Raw genomic sequence first — 21,466 nt, 5'->3', positions numbered from 1 at the left:
TGTGGTCAGCACATTCAACTTTGTACAGAACAAAGCATTCAATGAGAATATTTCATTCATTCAGATCTAGGATGTGTTATTTGAGTGTTCCCTTTATTTTTTTGAGCAGTGTATATCTTGCTGCAACCTGCTGTTGATGGATCCTATTATGATCCTGCTGTATTTATATTATTGCTTGCATAAAGTTACATTAACTCATAGAGGGTCATTAACTAACCCTACACATTTGATTCCCGTTGAATGCCTGTTTATGTAGAACAATTTTTCAAACCATTGACAAATGATTGTATAAAAATATCTGAAGAAGTAGTGTCTGGATGATATTTGTATTAGAACAATCATTAAGGAGGAGAATCCTCTGCCCTTTAATCCATCCACAATCAATCTAGATTATACACAAATGATTATTTATCATTGATCTGTGCATTCATACTGTGTAATTATCAGTACAAGTGGTTAGAAATGAATTTGTAAGGATAATTGCTCAATGCAAACCCGAGAACTATGATTGAGAAATTCTCATAAATATCTTGCATCAGGCATAAAAATGTTGATGAGCGGGGGCTCCAGGGAGTGGTATGGCCATGTGTTCAATGCATGATTTATAAAACTGCATGTAGCTGAAAAAAGACCTGTAGATTTCAGAGCATAAAGTACCATAGATCTGTTGCTAGTTACATATTTACTTCCATTGTAATTGGACAAATCTGCAGTAAAATACTTGAATATTGCTATCTACTTTCTGCAGCAGAAATTTTGCATGGCATGTGAAAATGGCCATGTTGAGTTGATGAGTCAATTAACAGGATAATACTATGCATTCAGGGTACTAAATAGACACATAAAAATAACAAACCCATAAGCATAAATTGTTAGTAATGGTTTCAAGTAAAAACTAATGTATTTTTCAGAGAAAAAATATACTAAAATATAATAATATGAACAAGTAAAGTATATTACAAAGATACTACATTTTACGACAGTTTCCTATAGCGCCCATGTTATTGGAATATGGAACTGCAGTTTAAAACTTTGCTTGAAAGAGGAAATGGAAGTTGTACTTGAATGGATAATAAGTTGTACATGAAGAGATCTTTTATTCTGCAATCTGTGGTCAACTAGTTGGATGCTTCCAACTTGTGTGGCCTTCTAAACCAAACCTTTTACAAATATTGCTACAGGAAAATATGGTGCTACTCAAGAGAAGCAAAATATAACTGTTTTTGGCAACATTTTAAGTGGGCTAAAAAATCAAGCTACTGTACATATCTTAAAATATACTATGAACGTTAAAGGGATTTTCTATACTTACAAAAAGAAAATATTTAAAGTGTGGGAATAGTATACAATGCTGAACTCAGTGATTAACTACAGCAGTCATGTTGTCAGCTGCTACATCTGTACTTTGGAGAACCATGGTAATCAATGACCATCGGAGTATGTTAAAAAAACACAGATTTTTCATTCTTATTGCCATTTGTACGCCATCAGAATGCCATCTGTGTGTTATCTCTATTAGTGTTGAGCGAATTTGTTCGGCATTTCAAATTAGGGTTTGTGTTCGGGTTTTGAATTTGAAATGCCGAGCAAATTCGCTCAACACTAATCTCTATGTCAGTTCCGAATGACATGACATCCGTATGGCATCCGTTTTATACTTAAACAAATAAAATATAATAATAAGTCAAATACAGTTTGATATGTTAAAGCACAACTTCAGCATTTTTTTTATTGCACCGCTGGAGTGATGCCTTAAATGTAGGTCCCCTGCCCCCTGTCATATACTCGCCTTCACCAGCTTCCCCGCCACTCTGGTCTATCTCCTGTGAAAAGTCACCTGGCGGCACGCTCCAGTGTATGCTGGAGCTGCGCGTAGGTCACTTTTCAATACAAGTCTATGAGAGTCTCGTTCTGGCTCTCATAGACTTGTATTGAGAGCTTGTGACGTAAATTCTGACTTCCGGCTGTCAGAAGCTGCGCTCACAAGATCATGCTGCAGGACCAGAGTGCTCCTGAAAACCGGGGAAGACGGTGATTATATGACCGGAGGCAGGTGGCTTACACTTAAAGCACCACTCCAGCACTGAAAAAAACAACAACACTGGAGTGGTGCTTTAATAATTGCAATGGATCTATGGAAAACTCATGACATATGAAAGATGGTAACTCAAATGTGATCCATTGACTTATGATGGGCCAGTTTGATCCGCAGAATGGATCACGGTAGCACAAGCTGCGATTTTTTTAAATGTGAGCAGACCACCATTTGTGTGTAAAAATATTCATGTGAACTAACACATTGACTTGCATTGGTCTGTGAGTTGGTCAGTTTTGCACACGAACAGCACACATTTAACATGCTTTTCTGGACGAGGTAGTGCCATAACATAACCACAATACACAAAGTACTGCAAGCCACTTCCGAGTAATGATCTGTTTCCAGATTGAGGTTTCCTCTCGAAGCATTGATTTAATTACTTTTCGGCCAGACTTGATCCTATGTACAGCATGCAATGGAGCATATTGCATTTTTTTTTATTTTTGCAGAATCTACAAGTTTTCATCATTGTACAGTAGTATGACATAATGCTATGTATACCCTCACTGAAATGCAGCAACACTGTACTCAGGATGCATATGATAAGCATCTGATTGTCCTGATAATAACATATTAGAAAAAATTATGATTGGTGGTGGGTAGAGTTGAGCAAAAAGATTTAATTACCCTGGTCCAGCATCCAGTCTAGTCCTGTGTGACAGCCGGACCAAGGCAGTTTTCACTTCTGAAACTGGCATCCTTGGCCTGGCATTCTGGGCACACCTTTGTGCTTACTAGGCCCTGTAACATCAGGATATCGTGTAAGGTTGTGTGAGCATCCTGGGCTTCTCTTGTGCTTACTAGGCCTTGCAAGATTTTGACATTGCAGCGTGACACATGTCATGATGTTGGTTGAGGCCTAGTGATCAGGCTTCATACGACACATGACATCACAGAGCCTAATAAGAGAAAAGGAGTGCCAGAATGGCAGACCAAGGATGCCAAGCACATAAGTGAAGACTGAAGAATCTTTTTGCTCAATTGTGGGTGAGATCTTAGGCTATAATATGTTGCTCTTACATATAGCAATTTCTTGGGGCCTTCATCCCCAAAAGAGGGTCCATTGGGAATCCGGAGCATCGGACTTTTGGCCTGATACCCTGAATTCTAGAATGAGTTTCACTTTTAACTTTATCCCCATCCCCTACACATGAATAGAGTTGAAACCTACAGCAGAGAAGGGAGCACTGCCTTGCATTTCACTAGGCCACGTGTCACTTTAGGCTTTAGGTCTAAAAGTTGCTAAAATAGTGGTCTATAAACAGGGAGAAAGTTTTGGATATCAGCTGCAAATGCAAAATGCTAGACAATTTTCAATATTGGTATCCGGTTATGTAGCAGAGAGGCATAGTGTCCCGGAACAGATGTTTCAATTACATCACTGTATCATGCAACTGCACATTCCACAGTGGAAATGAAGTAAGGTCAGTACAACTTGTATATTTTTTGGGATAAAAAAGGGGTACTATGTTCTTCTGGGGGGGAATATCTTTTATTAGGGGGCACTATTTTTCTACGTGTGGGCACTATTTTACTAACTTGAACACTATTTTGCTACCAGGAGCACTCTTTTTCTATCATAGGGAAAAATGGGTTTTATTACCATTAATGCCCCCTTTCTGCTCAAAATCAATAATAACGAGACCTTTTGGATCCCTACAAAAACTGTGCATCGCTATGATTTTCTAGGGCCTGTAGCATAACTGGGAAGAACAGGGTAAAATCCCAGCTCTGCCGTGTTTGATTAGAAGTGCCTGCATGGTTTCTCTAAGAAGCAGGAAGAAGATTCATTGGGTAAACCAGCCAAGATGTGAGCTGTAGCTGAGAGAGATGTACCGGCCTCGCTCTCTGAATGGAGTGACTGAGGAGTCAGTCAGTCTGCTGGATGTAGCAGAGGTAAATGTGCTAGCCCAGGGAAGCTCACTAGACTTGATGTGTCTTGGAGCTCAAAAGTTTTGGAAAGCCAGAATCCCTCTCTGAGAAGAGTCTGTACAGACCGTGTGCAGAGATCCGCAAGTATCAGTGGTTGCTGTGGACAATAGCTGTTTTGTTTGACCAAGCTGGGGCTAGCTCATCCATATATGAGTGGCTAGGGTCTGTTCTGTTTAGTTAGCACCTGTGTAAGGCTAGGGATTTATGATTTTTTTTGCACTGGGGAACCTGTGGAAAGCAATAAAAACTGCACGTGTTTGGACCAAAACTGCATTGCCTGTGTGAACGCTACTTAAGGCCTAATGTCTACCAGAGAGAGTGAATCCCTATAATTGATGGCGGATGTGGGCATGAAATCCCAGAGAGCACAGGCAATAGCAGTGTAAGGAATGGATGTCTGGATAAAGGCAACTACAGCGTTGCAGACGCAGTCTAAAAGCATGAAGGAGCTGTCTGTCCGGAATGTGACATTGCCTCGGTGCCATGGCATTGCTGTGCAGCTGATGGGAGCCATCGCTTTAAGTGGAGTTGTGAGGCGGAGAATCGGGGTCTGCAATGTTGGGGGCCAGTGGATTACAGCATAGGCTGGCACAACTCCTACTTTACTACCCTGCCTACAGTGCTGTTCCTCATTCTGACAAAGGACCTCAGGAGTGCCAGGTGGCTGTGGAACGGTGTCCAAGTGACAAGACTCACGGAGTTTGGTGACCCTGGAATGGGCCACACTCCTCCATGTGCTAGTCCCTGGGGGGTAAGGTGTGTCCGTGGAGATACCAGGAACTATCCCATCGCCCAGGTTGACAAATGCACAGATTGTGGTGTCATGTTCCACGACGTGGGATTGGTCAAGGACTTGTTGCATGCCATGGGGCTCGTGGACTGAAGTGGTAGCACCCAGTAGTCCAGTATGCCGCCAGGGGTCGGCTGTAATGACAAGGTCACATGATATGTGGTGACAAGGTCACATGATGTATGGTGATGTACACATGATGTGCGGTGATGTACACAGGGTGTGTAGGACTGTGTACAGTGTATAGGACTGTATGAAATGAGTTTGCAACCTTATGATGTGTCAACATTGGTAGTGCAGTGTGCACTGTATGAGGCTGCGTGTCTGTAGAACAGTATGGTACTTGTGTGGTGAGGTTGCATGTAGTACTGGACTGACTGCAGTCTGTAGATAGCAGAGCCCTATCTGAAATGTGTGAATAGTGTTCCCCAGGAGCTGGGAGCCAATCACCAGTTTTGGTAGAGTGACCCCCTGTTGGCACTGTGGGTAGGCAGATGGTGCCTAGTCCTCGGCTTTGGGCAGGAAGGGGGGGGTGAATTGTAGCGTAGATGGAAGGACAGGGTTAAATCCCAGCTCTGCAGCGTTTGATTAGAAGCACCTGTATGCTTTCTTTAAGAAGCAGGAAGTAGATTCATTGCGTGAACCAGCCAAGATATGAGCTCTAGCTGAGAGAGAAATATGCCAGAGTCTCTCTGAGTGGAGTGACTGGAGAGTCAGTCAGTCTGCTGGATGTAACAGAGGCAAATGTGTCAGCTCAGGGAAGATGACCAGACTGGATGTGTCTTGGAGCTAAAAAGTGTTAGAAAGCCAGAATCCCTCATTAAGAAGACTCTGCACAGACCAAGTGCAGAGAAACACAAGTATCAGTGATTGCTATGGACAATAGCTGTTTTATTTTGACACGGCGGGTTCTAGCTCAGCTGTGTACGAGTAGCCAGCTTGTTTAGTTAGAGCCTGGACAAGGCTAGGAATTTATGATTATGGGTTTGTTTTCGTGCTGTGCAACCTGTGAAAAGCAATAAAAATTGCACGTGTTTGGATCAAAACTGCATTGCCTGTGTGATTGCTACCTAAGGCCTAATGCCTACCAGAGAGAGTGAATCCCCTACAGGCCACAAAGGAGGCATTATCACTTTGTAGGAGGCACAAAGTTGGAATTTTTACTGTGAAGCGAGCGCAAAAGTGGTAAATATTGCTGTTTTGGGGGCAGAACAAAGGTAGACGTTATAATTATATGAACGACTATTACTGTGTGGTGCTTATATTAATGTTTTTTAGCACTGAGAAGATCATTATTTCTATGTGTGGGCACTATTATTGCTTGGGGCACAACAGATGGCACTAATACTTTGTGACACAAAGGGGGGGTTTACAGGGTTGCGATGCACTGTTCATGTCTGTGGTACAAAATAGAGCACTATTTATTTGATATTATTATTTTAGGAGCATTATCTGGCATTTCTGCTTTTAGGGTGATCTCGGTGTGGCACTTTTATAAGTGTGTCACTGTAGTTATGACATAATAATTTCTGAAATACAGTGTTTGCAAGCACTGTGGAATACAGCAGGTACAGAAATAGTGGTAGATTAGCAGCAACAGGCATAGAATTGAGGGCATTAGCATGATGGAAGTTTGTGTAGCTTTGGAAAAGGTAGGGATCATGCTGTAAAAGGAGCCAAAAATGTCTGAGCAGCAAACTCAACAGATGCAAGCCACAGCTGAAAGTAGTGTTTGTCCGGTTGGGCTCATATGGGAAAAAAGTGAAGAACTCCAATCAAAGAAGATATGACACGTGAGTCCTTGGATTTACAGAGGATGTATCACCAGATATCACAATGCAAAGTGCATAAATTACTAAATGCCTCTCTTAGATCTGTTGAGAAATCTAGTGCCAGATCCTCAATAACTGTACTATATTCACTTACACATTCTGTAGAGTCCCTGTATGTAACAGAGGTCTGTTAAATACTTGTGGAGATTGACATGCGTGACATACCAGTGTAAGGAGACTTATAGGCCATGCTATGTTACTCTGAGAAATTAAATATGCAAATGACCTCTTCAGAAAGGAATAGTAATTGAACTTTAATGCTGAGTATTGGAAGTATCAACCCTAAGGCTGGAATCATACCAGCATATGGCATCCGATCCGAGAGCATGGGATGCGATATACTAATGACCCGAGCGAGCATGAGCCGAGTGTCATGCTACTGTGCTCCGATCATCTCGCATGAGAGAATCACAGCACAGGTGCGGAGGAGACGGAGAAAGTAATTTCTCCATATCCTCCATGGCCTGACTCGGCGTATATCGGACTGCACTGGGATGACATCCGAGTGCAGTCCAATGTATCACTCGCACCCATAGACTTGTATGAGTGTGAGTGAGCCGAGTCTCGCTGACTATCGCAGCATGCTGCCATTGTTCTCTCATGACGAATCGCCATGAGAAAATAATCGCTGATTTGCACTGCCCCATAGAATAACACTGGGCTGAGTGCTATGCAATGTTTTATCGCATAGCACTCGGCCGTGTTATTCACTCGTGTGACCCCAGCCTTAAAGTAAATATCGGCCGTTTAATGAGCCTTGCCATATGACTTAGGATAAAAGCCAAACAAGAATCTCAATTTTCAGACACAAGTTTCGAGGTGTTGCCCCTTCTGAGTGTACAGTGTACACAGTAAGTGTGAAACTCACCAAATAATGCCCTACTCTGAAATATCAAAATCAAATAAAACTAAAAGATTGCACAGTTTTGAAACTAATTGCCAACATTAATACGTTTAATGATTTTTATTTGAATTCTGCTATTAACTGTACAGGCTTTTTTCTGGGAATTCGAAATCACCGAATAGCAGCCATCTTCATAATGATGCCCGCTACAACACAGTGCCCGCTCCATTTATAGACAGAAATCAGGTAATTGATTTATACAATATATACTGCTAGTAATGATGACATTTTATAATAAGACATCAATTTTACTTTCACTATTAAAATATAAAGAAAAGGAATGAGACCATAAAAGATAATAAGTTCATACTGCATTAACAAGCTGAGCAGAAAGAAAAGTGAGCTGGAGACAGAGGGAGTGAGGGGGGAGACAAATGACAGGTTCAGTGAGGGAAAATGATGTGTAGTAGCTATTTCAAAGTGAACACCCACTGGAAACACATTCTGAAGGCCATAGGGAGAAAGCACTCAGAAAACATCCCTTTAAAAGCAAGTAATCCTGATAAAACTGCGGCTTATTAATTACTTCTTAGCGTCAAACATCTGGACAAAAACAAGGATTTTAACAAAGAGACCAGAAATACACTTAACAGTGACAGTTATTGATAGCTGCCAGTGTTAGGCTGTGTTCACATGTAATATGACTGCTACCTGCATGTTTTCTGCAGGTGCCCGCACATAATGTGTAATAGCAATAATCACTGATTATGGCATTTTTGCTGCATTTTTGCTGCAATTTCCTCTCTATTTGATGTGTTTTTGTTGTAGATTTGAAAGTGTTTTATAATGCATTTTTCTTTTAGAATAAAAAGGTTTTATTCTGTACTTCATTTATTTTTTACATGCATTTTTCTTAGGCTCACCATTGAAGACTATAAAAAAACCATAAAAAACACAATTCAATAGTTTCTTAAGATGCACAGGGGGCATGATTTTTTGTAAAATCACATCTGCTTTGCTTGGACAAATAAATGAAGCACAAAAAAAACCACGCACCTACAAAACACAGTATTTTTGCTAGATGGAAACATGGCCTAAGTCTTCAATATGGCCCTAAATTGGTCAACAGGGTCACGCTAGAAATATAATATTTATTATCATATTTGCAATATTTAATATCATGCTGATTGTTGCACAAATACTCATTACATGGTTTCTGCAATCACAGGAATGATTTTCCATGTGTCTCACATTTGCAGATATAGGCCCTGATTCATCTTGCCGGTCTTGATGAGGGGGTGTGGTGGAGTCAGACGTTCTTGATTCATGAAGAGGTGCACACCTCTTCATGAATCTGGAGCGTCTGACGAGTGATGTGCGCCTCTGTGCCCTACACCAGAAATCTCACTCCAGTCTCATTATGAATTAGAGGAGCTGTGGCGTCCCGCCCCAATTCCAAGTTGCACCAAAATTCAGCCACTTTTCAAAACTTTTACACCACATTTTTGACATATTATTATTATTTATTTATTATGAGTACTTATTAGTGTTGAGCTAACATGCTCGGATAAGGCGTTATCCAAGCATGCTCAGGTGCTAACCAAGTGTCTTCGGCATGCTCGAAAAATATGTTTGCGTCGCCGCGTGTCTCGTGGCTGTTAGACAGCCACAACACATGCAGGGATTGCCTATTTGTTAGACAACCAGAACACATGCAGGGATTGCCTATTTGTTAGACAGCCAGAACACATGCAGGGATTGCCTGTTTGTTAGACAGTCGCAACACATGCAGGGATTGCCTAACAGTTGCGAGACATGCAGCCGCGGTGACATGAACATATTTTTCGAGCACGCCGAAGAACCTCGGTTAGCACACAAGCGTGCTCGGATAACGCCTTATCCTAGCATATTTGCTCAACACTAATACTTCAATAACACCATCATATTCCACAACGCTTTACAGATATTGTCCTTGCTGTCCCCATTATGGCTCACAATCTAAATTCCCTGGGAGGAACCGGTTTGTGGGCAGAAACCATAGAACCCAGAGGTAACCCACGCAAACACAGGGAGAACATACAAACTCCTGCAAATATTGTCCTTGTTGGGATTTGAACCCAGGACACCAGTGCTGCAAAGCAACAATGCTAACCACTGAGCCACCGTGAATCTTGAACTTTGATGAAGTGGGCCATGGTTTATATATATTCCTATAAATGCCTTTTCATGCTCAGTATCGCAACATGCTAACAAAACCCTTGAGAGACTGCAGTCCAGGACCCAACCACTGGGTTGCAACACACAGATAAACATAGCATAGACCTCTCATGACAGAATATCACAAAATCATGGTCAATAGCTGGTCATCTCATGCCATATATCTCGGGATATGTTGAGTAAAGAGCAAGGGTAAGGAAGGACACTGTAGATCTGGTGCTGTATGAACATCGATCACAGTAAATTGTCATGTGACAAGTTCACATGGCCATTTTATATAAAATATTATACAGAGATTTCAGCCGAGTGTTTTGGGACATAAACGTAATTAATGAGGAATTCGGGCAACTCAATTAAAAAAATGAAGAAAGTCAATGTTTTTTCTGAATATCGTATTTACATCTTTACAACCTTTTACGTTTGTTTTTTAGCAGTTATCCTATATGTATAGGTGTCTATGATTGAATGCACTGGATAATAACATACTGTGATACGAGATGTTAACTACTGTTCCACATTCTAGCAACATTTTCTGCAGCTAAAATGCCAAAATGTTGGCAACAACAGTGACATATCATTACGACAGATACTAACCTACAGCAATTCACAAGCACAAAGCAGAGATTCGTAGGACAGCAAACGAATGCTATAAATATTAAGAAATGAGTCCGATTTCATATTATCTTTAAAATAGGAGTTTCCGCAAGTTAGAATATCCAGCTTGCAGCCTGTAGCTCCTTCTCATCATCTTTGACTGATGTACAAGCTGGCAAAGAACATATTGTTTCCTAGACCTGCTCCTATAATCAGGCTAGTAGTATGTAAATCCGTGCCCTAATTTACCGTCCTGTAGTGAAAAGACCACCATTTCTGAACCATAGCCCCCATTATCTTTAAGCTGCAAATGAAATTGCCCAGAGCATTTTCCAGGCTATGAGAGCTGTGTCTATTGAATTAATACACTCCAGTGGGCTCAATATGTCTTACAGCCAATGGTACGAGCGCATTCAGCGGGAGCAGAGTGTTGATAAATAATCTCATATTTTATGAATAGGATACCGTGTTCATGTCTCGCTGATTTACTACACATACTGTACATATGCCATCAGTTACATTTGACAAACACAACAAATGACAGTTTTATGTCTCAAATTCCTGATTTTGTGTTTATAGCTTTTATTGTAAGGTTGTTCTCTTTTTAATGAAGCGAAGCTACAGAAAAATCATCCAGGCATCATCTGATCCAATTTTTGAGAAAAAGATAAATCAAGCTGAAAGAGGTATAGGCACTTCTTTCATATTTCCCCCGTTTTTTTTTTTAGAAAGAATTCTTTGCATTGGCTCAAAAAACAACGAAAAGTGCACAATAAACATCAGAAAAACCACATGTGCAATTTAAAAAATAGTCTGGCAAGATGATGTTATGACAAATGGCGCAACTTCATCAGTGATTGGGGTCAGACCTCTGGGACCTGCACCGATCATTAATATAAAGTCCAATGCCACTCCTGACCGGGTGTTACAGATCTTTACATAGAGATTTACCGGAGAGGAACTGTACAGAGATTTTTTATTATGACCCCTATTAGCGCAGCTATTTTTGAAGCTCCCATAGAAGAGTATAGAGAGAGCTTCTCCTCTGCATTACAGGGCCCTGTTATAGAGATAAACGTGGATCCCAGTAGTGAAATCCACATTTATCATATATTTGTCATATCCCATGGCCATAAATATAAAAGATGAGAATACCCCTTTAAGGATCTGGTTAATAGAATTTTTTGCATATGATTCAATGGGACAACTAATGGGCTCACATTTACTGACTGTATAGTATTGTGAGTTCAGTGCATTTTACCATATTGTGTCAAATTTTATATATGTAAAGGTTAAGGTTGGCGCTACACAGTGACTTTGGCCTCAGGTCGTGCTGTCAAAGATCGTTCTGTGCCGCTGCTACAATGCAGTATAATGTGGTAGCATTGAGACTTGCAAGGAAGCGCAACCACAACAACCAAGTCACAAAAGTCAGAACCAGTGGGATTTTTGACTTGCTTGTTTTTATTGCAGTACCTGGCGAGTCACAAACAGTGACCCCATTCATTTACAATATGCTGAAATGTAGCAGCGATACAGACCAAACTTTGGCCATGTGACCTATACCATGGCCAAGATCGCCATGAAGCCACAGGCTTAATCAGCAATGCAAAACATCTATTTTTTCATAGGTATGGGATGGAGATCTGGCATTATAATACATAGGACAAGTTAAATATGTTTATATCTATTACATACAGCCAAACAAATTTTCTATATTATCAAATCTAAAGGGTTGTTCCCAGAATCACGTGATTTTTCATAAAGCACAGCGAATGCATATTGTTAATATGCAGACTAAGCCATATATGAAGTTTTTTCTTTTACTTTGTGTCTTTTTCATCTATATCTGCCCCTTTGTGTATCCAGCTTCAAATAGCTAAAGGGTGGTCCTATTCTTATCTGCTAAAACTACATTTCTGAGCAGCACTTGCTTCTCCTCAGTGCTGCAGAACTATCCCTCTTCTGTCTACTTCTGACAAGCCCTACCTCTGTGAGTTATTGTCAAGCTAATCTAAGTGCAGAATTCACCTAATGCCTCTGTGAAATCTCTGCTCCTATACAGTACCCTGCTTGACTGATTTTATCTTCTGCCCTCTCTATCAGTATAGCAGCAGTGTGGTTTTACATTCTTAGCTGATTCTAGCACAGCTCAACTCTCCTGCACTCCTCAACAATGGCATAGAGCTATGTTTGTTGCCTGTGTTTGTCCTTCTCCACAGTATAGACCTGTGTTTGTTGCGTGCTGCTCACAATGATGTCAAACTGCTGCTCTGTTGATGCATATGGTGGAAGATAATCCTCTGCCATATGCATCAATAGAGCTGCATTTGCAGTTTCACATCACTGGTCTCTCAGCAGCAGGCAACAAACAACTCAACTCCTCTAAACCTTGGTTTACAGCTCCATCCTTAAGAATATCTCTCCTTTCAGCCTTTGGGTTGTGATGGGCAAAACAAATTTAAAAATTAGTTGTATTAGCACAACTGAATAAGTATATGTGTACAAAATTATGAGACTACCTTATGATTTTGAGAATAACTATTTGAAGAATAACCAAAAGTAAATATTGTACCTAGTAGGTGAAAATGAATTATACAATTACTCTTTATCCTTGGCACAGCACAATTTTATTTGGGAAACAAAGAAGTAAATTTTTGTTCCAGCAACATTTACCTTGTGATGTTGATTACTGTATGGCACAATTTAAGAAGTACCATTCAGTATTCTTTGCTTGGGGTTTCTATATACCCTTGCTTCCTATTGCCCAAATGTATAAAAATATTATACAGATTGCTTTTACAGTGAGATCTCAGAGACCGAATTATAAAAACTAACCCATGTATGTCAAAAATGTCTCCCAATTATGTGACTGCTATTAGGAGTAAAAGAAAGCAACAGGGGCTGCATGAGATAGCTGATGGGGAGAAATGTGATAAAGGTCACTGTAAGGTAAACATATTTTTTATGATTCTCCAATTGAAATATAATATGAGGAAACTATGCGGAGTCATGCACTTTTTGAACACAGAGTTGTATTGTATCACATTTATATTTGCTACAACTGTCATGTACATTACATAAATGATAAGCTAATGAAACATAATATCCATCAGTCTGAAAAGGCAACAAGTGTCTAATCAGAGTGAAACTGCCATGTCAGATGGAAAAGAGGCAATTTTTCAAACTGGATATGGGAGGGCGCTTATACTTTCTCACACTTAAAGGGGTTTTCCCCCAAACAAAAGTTCATTGTAATCAATAGATCTTGGAATAATAATAACTTCCACAATTGGATGTGTTAAATAAAATGTTCCTGTGCTGAGATAATCTTATAAATGTGCCCCTGCTGTGTACTGTGTAATGGCCGTGTCTGACCATACAGGAACATGGTCTGATCATACTACAGCTCCTGGGCAGGGGGGAGAAAAAAGTATACAGACATTACAGCAGGGGATCACAAATGATTCTTTCTTTGAAGTAAAATAGGCAGGGACATGCATTATCTCACAAAAAGAATCAGCTGTGATCCCCTGCTGTCCTGTCTGTATACTCTTTTGCTTCCTCCCCTGTCCAGGAACTGTGGTATGATCAGACCATGTTCCTGTACGGTCAGACACAGCCATTACGCAGTACAGCAGGGGCACATTTATAAGATTATCTCAGCACAGGAACATTTTATTTAAACACATCCAATTGTGGAAATTATTATTATTCCAAGAACTATTGATTAAAATGTACTTTTGTTCATGGGAAAACCCCTTTAAGCCACGTAGACATGAGCTTATTTTGTTCCGTGTCCGTACACCGAATAATCTTAGCCTATATGCTAGTGCATATGGGTAATTTCCCACATGATTGTCGAAACAAAAGGTAGCATGCGCTAGTCAGGTCCCTACAATGGAGCAGATTAGCGCATGGAAATAGTAAGTAGCTCCTGAACCACTCTGTTAAGCAATTGAGCACATGGCACCAGTCACATCCAAAATGTGTGGACTTGACTGCTCCACAAAGTTCATCGCTCATCTGAAGTTAACCTTAGGATGGTGAAAAACACAATGAAATAGACATACTGATAAGGAATTTAGATCGTGAGCCCCACTGGGGACAGAGATGATGATGTCTGTAAAGCGCTGTGGAAAATAATGGCACTACAGGTGCATCTCACTAAATTTGAATAGCATTTAAAAGTTAATTTATCTCAGTTCTTCAATACAAAAAGTGAAACTCATATGTTATATAGAGTCATTACAAACAGAGTGATCTATTTCAAGTGTTTATTTCTGTTAATGTTGATGATTATGGATTACAGTCAATGAAAACACAAAAGTCATTATATCAGTAAATGAAAATAATTAACAAAAAACACCTGCAAAGGCTTCCTAAGCGTTTAAAAAAGTCCCTTAGTCTGTTTCAGTGGGCTCCACAATCATGGGGGAGACTGCTGACTTGACAGATGTCCAGAAGGCAGTCATTGACACACTCCACAAGGTCCCAGAATTCCAATTTTCATTTGGAAATCAAGGTCCCAGAGTCTGGAGGAAGAGTGGAGAGGCACACAATCCAAGCTGCTTGAGGTCTAGTGTGAAGTTTCCACAATCAGTGATGGTTTGGGGAGCCATGTCATCTGCTAGTGTAGGTCCACTGTGTTTTATCAAGACCAAAGTCAGCGCAGCCGTCTACCAGGAAATTTTAGAGCACTTCATGCTTCCCTCTGCCGACAAGCTTTTTGGAGATGGAAATTTCATTCTCCAGCAGGACTTGGCACCTGTCCACACTGCCAAAAGTACCAATACCTGGTTTACAAACAACAGTATCACTGTGCTTCATTGGCCAGCAAACTTGGCTGACCTGAACCCCATAGAGGATCTATGGGGTATTGTCAAGAGGAAGATGAGAGACACCAGACCCAACAATGGAGACGAGATGAAGGCTGCTATCAAAGCAACCTGGCCTTCCAGAACACCTCAGCAGTGCCACAGGCTGATCGCCTCCATGCCACGCCGCATTGATGCAGTAATTGATGCAAAAGGAGCCCGACCAAGTATTGAGTGCATTTACTGAACATACATTTCAGTAGGTCAACATTTCCGATTTTAAAAACATTTTTTAAGCTGTTGTTATAAAGTATTCTAATTTACTGAGATAATGACTTTTGTGTTTTCATTGGCTGTAAGCCATAATCATTAACATTAACAGAAATAAACACTTGAAATAGATCACTCTGTTTGTAATGACTCTATATAATACATGAGTTTCACTTTTTGTATTGAAGAACTGAAATAAATTAACTTTTTGATGATATTCTAATTTAGTGAGATGCACCTGTATATAAACAAAGCATAATAAATAATAAATAATAAATAATAATAAGCTGCCTGAAGAATGGTCAGGTCTCTTCTTTTCACCACTTCATGGCTTTCGAAGACTGGAGCAGTTAAAAAAAACCTCAAAACACTAAACATATGAGCAGCAAGTCGTTTTGACATTGAAGTGCACATGTTCTTTTTTAGAATTTTTAAGGGCTTTTTCAGGTGAATTTTGAAGCGGATTTGCATAAAAAAAAGATGTAGTGTGCAGATATGCCATTGCTTTATGATTGGAGGGGGTCGGACCTCTGGGGTGAAGTGTATTTTATAAATTCAGCCAGGTTGCCAGCACCACCAACGAGCAGAGAAAGAAAAGGACGCAGTCAGTGCTATTACAGCAGTGCACCCGCTTGATTTTGAGGGCTTAAGTGATATGACTTCATTTTATAAGATGATAATACTCTTTTAAGTCTGTTTTCACTTGGTGCAATTTTGACATATACTTTTTGGCAATTAAAACGCAGAGTTGGTGTAATAAAATCAGAAGTATACAATTTTCCTTTATAGTTTACTTCCGTTTAATGTAAATAGATAATATTCTGTATAATTTCCTATCTTCTGACCACTGCTTCCCTTGTTGGTTTTGCTCTACTAAACACAAGTGCAACTGTAGTGGCTCAACCTTGTCTCCCTAGAGTAAAGCCGAGCAAAGCTAATGAGAGCAAAAGAGTTACTGATATCATAGGGTCGCACCATAACTACAGAAATTCTTCATAGCAGAAAATAGAAAAATTGTACAGAACGGTGCAAATTTACTTTAAAGGCAACCTGTCATCTGATATGAGTCTTCTGTTAGTAACTTTTCCTGGTATAAGATATATACAGTACGCTCCTTCTAAACTTATTATAATGTATCATTCCAGTACTGTGTTCATAGTTTTGAAGCTGATTTCGCATATTTTTAAAGCACCACTCCAGCATTTTTTTATTGCAGCACTGGAGTGGTGCTACTAATCTAAGTTCCCTGCCCCTAGTAATATACTTACCAGTCGCCGTCTTCATCGTTTATCAGCGCCGCTCCATTCAGTGCCCAGCAGTTTGTGACCTGCTGGATCGCTCAAGTATTTGCTGGTTGAGCTGGAAGTCCCAACTCAATGTAAGTCTATGAAAGCCAGAAGAGGGTTCTCATAGACTTGCATTGTGAGCTTATGACAATTACCTCTAACTTCCGGTCAGTCAGAAGTTGCGGTCACAAGGACTGAAGCAGCGCCGGGAACAGCTAAAGATATCGGCAGGTAAGTATAAGACTACAGACAGGGAACTTACATTAGTAACACCACTCCAGCACTGAAATAAAAAAAATGCTGGAGTGGTGCTTTAATAGCCAAAAGCAGAAGAGGATCTTAAAGGGAACCTTTCAGTTGATTCATGTTGCCCGGGCAACATGATTCAAAAATGGACTCCTGCATTACCACCATCTATGCTTTATTCTGAAACAATGCAGATTTGAAAGCACGGCTATGGATGAGGTCACTAGTCCAAGAGGCATGTCCTCGCCAGCTTCTCCCCTGGTCTGGACTCTCCTTATGTGTGTGTAGGGAGCAACCTCTTAGTGTAGATGCGAGAGTAGGGAGAAGCCAGTGGGGACCTACCACTTGGACTAGTCACCCCACCGACAATCGCACTTTCAACTATGTTTTTCTCTGAAACGTTGAGATGTTTCTAATGCAGGCTCCAGTTTCTGATTCGCGCTTCCCATGGTTTGGATGGCATGAGTCAGCTGACAGGTTCCCTTTAAGATCCCCTTCTCTTTTGGCTATTAAACGTGCAAAAACAGCCTCAAAACGGTGGATAGAGTTCACAATTTAGAAGAAGCTCACTGTATATTCCTTATACCAGGAAAAGTTACTAGCAGAAGACTGGTACAAGCTAATAGGGGACTAGAACTACTTCACAAAGCCTCACAGACTCCCGCTAGTTCTGTAAAAAAAACATGGGCAGCTGCAGTTTAGAGCCTGAATTGCATAAGCCGAGAGTTACATTATATTATTTGCCAGTTATTTGTCAGTATCAATGATATGGATGAGAATGTCTGGACCTACTGATAGCTATCAATTAACTCATTCTCTGCTGGAAAGACTTTGAAAGGGTTAATAAAAAAACCCACAGCAGAATAGCCTTTTATAATTGTGAGGAGGTAGACAGGGAATCAGTGTGCACACCAGTTCTTTTTCTTCTGTTAGCAGGGAGAGGCAATTCAATCCAATGTGGTTTGAAACATGAGTAGGTCACTGTACACCATGATAAAATTCCCTAATCCCTGGGCCAAATTTCCCTGAGGAGGGCCTCCTCCTACCCCTTTACTTTCCAAGCTGACTTTTCCATTCCCACTCTCGTGTTTCCCTCTCCTTCATTTCTTTCATTTCCCCTACCTTAAAGCCTTGATACCCGATCTGTGGCCAGTGCTCATGTTTCAGTTTTTACAGCTTAGACCGTCTATTGCTGTATACATTCCTTTCTTTCTGCTCTGCAGTGATTACTTACCAGGGCTTATTTTACACTAGTCCAGATGAAAGCTGCTCAGATGAAGGGAAACATAGCCAGGCTGTTAGAATATTACAGATATGAAACTACACAAGAGCACATTGTGTCCTTCTTGACATTTTGTATCAAACTTATTTTACCATTTTGCCACTATATGTGTACTGTATTCAGGGACCCAGGGAAAAGTTAAACATGAGCATGTCTGTGGTCCTCTTACAGCAAGGCAAGGGCTACACTGCAACATGATGTCATGGGCGAATCATTTTTAAATTGTGGTTCCAATACAACTTCAGGTCTGAGAAGAAAACTTTCAAGCCCCCTTACAGCGAGCACAAAAATTCTGGAATTTTTGAGATAATTACAAGGTTCTATACAATTTTTTCCTCCATAGGCGACAATTGTCGCTAATAACAATTTTACTTCTATAGCGTCAACATATTCCGCAGCACAATTCTATGGCCATTCATGTGCAACTTCATCTTGCTGTGGAGTTCTTGCCTAAAGTGGGCTAAAATAATGTTTTCTAAATCAATGTACTGGAAAAGTTATGAACTTTAAAGAATTTACCCCTAAACAATAAGATAATATGCTGTATACCTATTTCCTAATACAATAATATCTGCTTTGAGGAAATCTGGTTGACAACCAATATGGCAGCTTTTACCACTGAAGTTGTCACACAGCTTTTCCAGAATCTCGAATACAAAATCTGCCAAGTTATGGCGTTTTCTACACATTTTCTGTTTTGTGGTGTCCATACTCTAGATATACCCTCTGTCATGGCAGCCATACTGATAGTCACTCAGCTTTCTCAGACATAGATAAGAATAAGAATAATCTAAATAACACTTTTAGTGATTATTCCTTGGAGGAGAATGTAAGACGTGTATAAAATACTCTCTACTTTACTTTGGAATACAAAGTAATGTTTGAATAAAAATCAAACAATTAAACAGGTTGATAATCCCCCTCCATAAATGTTGTGCCGCAAATAAAAGGAAAAGATGTCAAACTTCTCATCAAAGGATACTAAAAGTTGAAGTACCCTGATGAAAAGTAACAGTAAAGTAGAAGGAAAGTCTAAAGCCATTATAAGGTTTAGTCCTCAATACTAAAGTATCAGTTAAAAATAGTGTAATTTTCCCCCTTACAATGTTGTTTTTGTTTCATCCCCACTCGTTCAGACAAACATCTGCTATGAAGAACAACTATCTCCCAAACCACTGAGAGAGCCTGCAGCCAAAATAAACAAAACAAACCCAGAGGATCCAGCACAGTCAGCCTTTATATCCAGCCAGGATAACATTTCACATGTTTTGATTAAAATTAGCTAATTTGTAATTCTAGAACCTATGTTAAAAGCTGCAATCCATATAGATCACATTAAGCGATGGCTTTGAGCAGCCAATGACAATGTGATAGATTTAGGCAGCCCTGAAAGGAGGGGGGGTTGGTGGTGGGGTAGGGGGGGGGGGTGCAGGAAGGCAATTAACCATTTCAATTATAGTTTATGTTTTGTATTCAGAAAAATAAAACAGACCCTCTGAGTTGATGTGGAGAAATGCCTGTCCACTTTAGACGATGTGCAACCTGAAAACTGAAAAATACCAAGGATCACTGATTTGGAATGGAAATTTGCCATCAGAAAGTTACATAGATTTTCAATCAGGTAAGACAGATATGTAAGTCTAGAAATTGAAGCTGGGCCTCGTGGTCTGCAAAGGTGGGCTCAGAGAGATGAATTATTGTGTAGTATCAGATGGTGTATTAGCAGTGAGCGGTGTGTGAAAAATATCAACTGCAATAACTGTTCACCGCCTCCACAAACGTGCACATTTCTTCTAAAGGAAGCTCCTTCTTTAGAAAAAGTAACTATTTTTAAACTTGAGTACTTTTGGGTCCCAATGACTTTATAAGAAGATTTCTATTGTGGTTTGGCTTTCTTTGTAGTGCAGCATCCGAAGGACCAGATTGAAAGCAACCTCTGCAGAACATCTGGGTGGCCATGGTTGTGCGGGACTACTGAACACAACATGCTCCCCTGGGGTTTGTCTTACACAAGTACACAAACACTATATATTATAGAACCAAAAAAAACACTCAAGAGAGGATAAGCAATTTGGGAGTAGTACACCTAACTCTAGAAGACGCAGCTGCTGAAAAGTGAGGCATGCTTCATCTATAGAAAGCACACTCTAGCTAAAAGCAGGTAAGGAAAACTCTCGTCTTAGATGTTTTAACTCTTATGTCAATAAACCGAAGATGTCATGGCAGTTGGACTGGGAATTCTGGATTTACTATGGTGTGTAGGTGAGGTGTGCAGTCATTAGAGCTGCGTGACCGCAGGAGCATACGCAGTGCAATGCACACAGCACCATGCAGTCAATTTAAAGTGTCAGCTTCAGTGACACACAATGACGGCTGGTCAATTGACAAGACTTGAGTGTGTGAATGAGTCTTGAACCCAGGAGGGAGGCGGGGCTGAGACATTCAATGCATTCTGCTCAAAATGACAGGCACCTCTACATTATGATACCATGGGGAAGATACCCTGACAAAGCAGCAGCCCTTTACCTTCATCTCCTCGTTGATCTCTCTCTTCACAGGGTGTGCAGGCTTTCTGCTTCTTTTATTTTCCGGTGGTCTCCCCTCTTTTTCCATTTCTGCCATTTTTTCTATAGTTTGCGCTGATGAAATGGCTGCGTGTATGAAAGCGTATTTGTAGGATGGTGGAGCAGGAAAGTGGAGTGGCTATCTAGAGGTGAAAGACGTCAGGGATTTTGTGAGGAGGGAGGGCTTGGGGATGCCAGGCTGCTGGGCTGAGAGTGCCCTGCTGTCAGGTCAGCCATCTTCTGCCTTTGGCTCTGTCTGCATTAATCCTCTCAAGCTTGCGCTTGTTGCTTTGTGTATGTGTGAGTGGGTGTGTGTGAGTGTGTAGTGCTGTCTCTCTGTGTGTGTGTATGTTTCTGTGACTGTACGTGAAAGAGAGGGAGGAGAGAAACACAGAGAAAGCTCCTTGTGTGGAACAGCAGAGGGGGTTACTACCTCCCAAGCTGGGAGAGAAGGAGGAGCTCACAGCTGCCAAAATCTTATCCTCTGCCCCCTTATTCTCCAACTAGTGCTAGACACATCTGGATGATGTGCATGGATGGAGCCACGCTATGTCTCATTATCCCCCTAGTAAAGATAAAGATTAAAACTTCTCAGTAGCTGATACCTTATGGCTAACTGAAAAGGTGATGACAAATAGGAAGCTTTCAAGACTGCTTGGTTTCTACATCAGGCATGCACTACTGTAAGTGTCTT

The 21,466-nt window shown here is 40.6% G+C and overlaps 1 protein-coding gene across 2 annotated transcripts in view; it reads right to left on the bottom strand.

Annotated features, from left to right (window-relative positions):
* SOBP (sine oculis binding protein homolog) overlaps positions 1-21,233 on the bottom strand; it is a 291,131-nt gene extending 269,898 nt beyond the window's left edge. Inside the window, exons 1-2 of one of the 2 annotated variants that reach the window (XM_073675804.1) lie at positions 20,735-21,233; positions 19,701-19,757 (exon numbers count right to left, since the gene is read on the bottom strand). In XM_073675804.1, the coding sequence (XP_073531905.1) occupies positions 19,701-19,757; positions 20,735-20,830 (153 nt within the window). In that variant the 5' untranslated portion in view covers positions 20,831-21,233. The remainder of the gene's footprint in view (positions 1-19,700; positions 19,758-20,734) is intronic. The other variant, XM_073675805.1, reaches the window with a different exon arrangement.
* Between the last annotated feature and the right edge of the window lie 233 nt (positions 21,234-21,466).

The sequence above is a fragment of the Phyllobates terribilis genome, unplaced genomic scaffold (genome assembly GCF_046119375.1).
Source record: "Phyllobates terribilis strain yellow unplaced genomic scaffold, ASM4611937v1 Scaffold_3__8_contigs__length_932513732, whole genome shotgun sequence".
Taxonomy (NCBI): domain Eukaryota; kingdom Metazoa; phylum Chordata; class Amphibia; order Anura; family Dendrobatidae; genus Phyllobates; species Phyllobates terribilis.
Note: the sequence above shows the minus strand (reverse complement) of the source record. Positions and strands in the feature narration are given on the sequence as shown.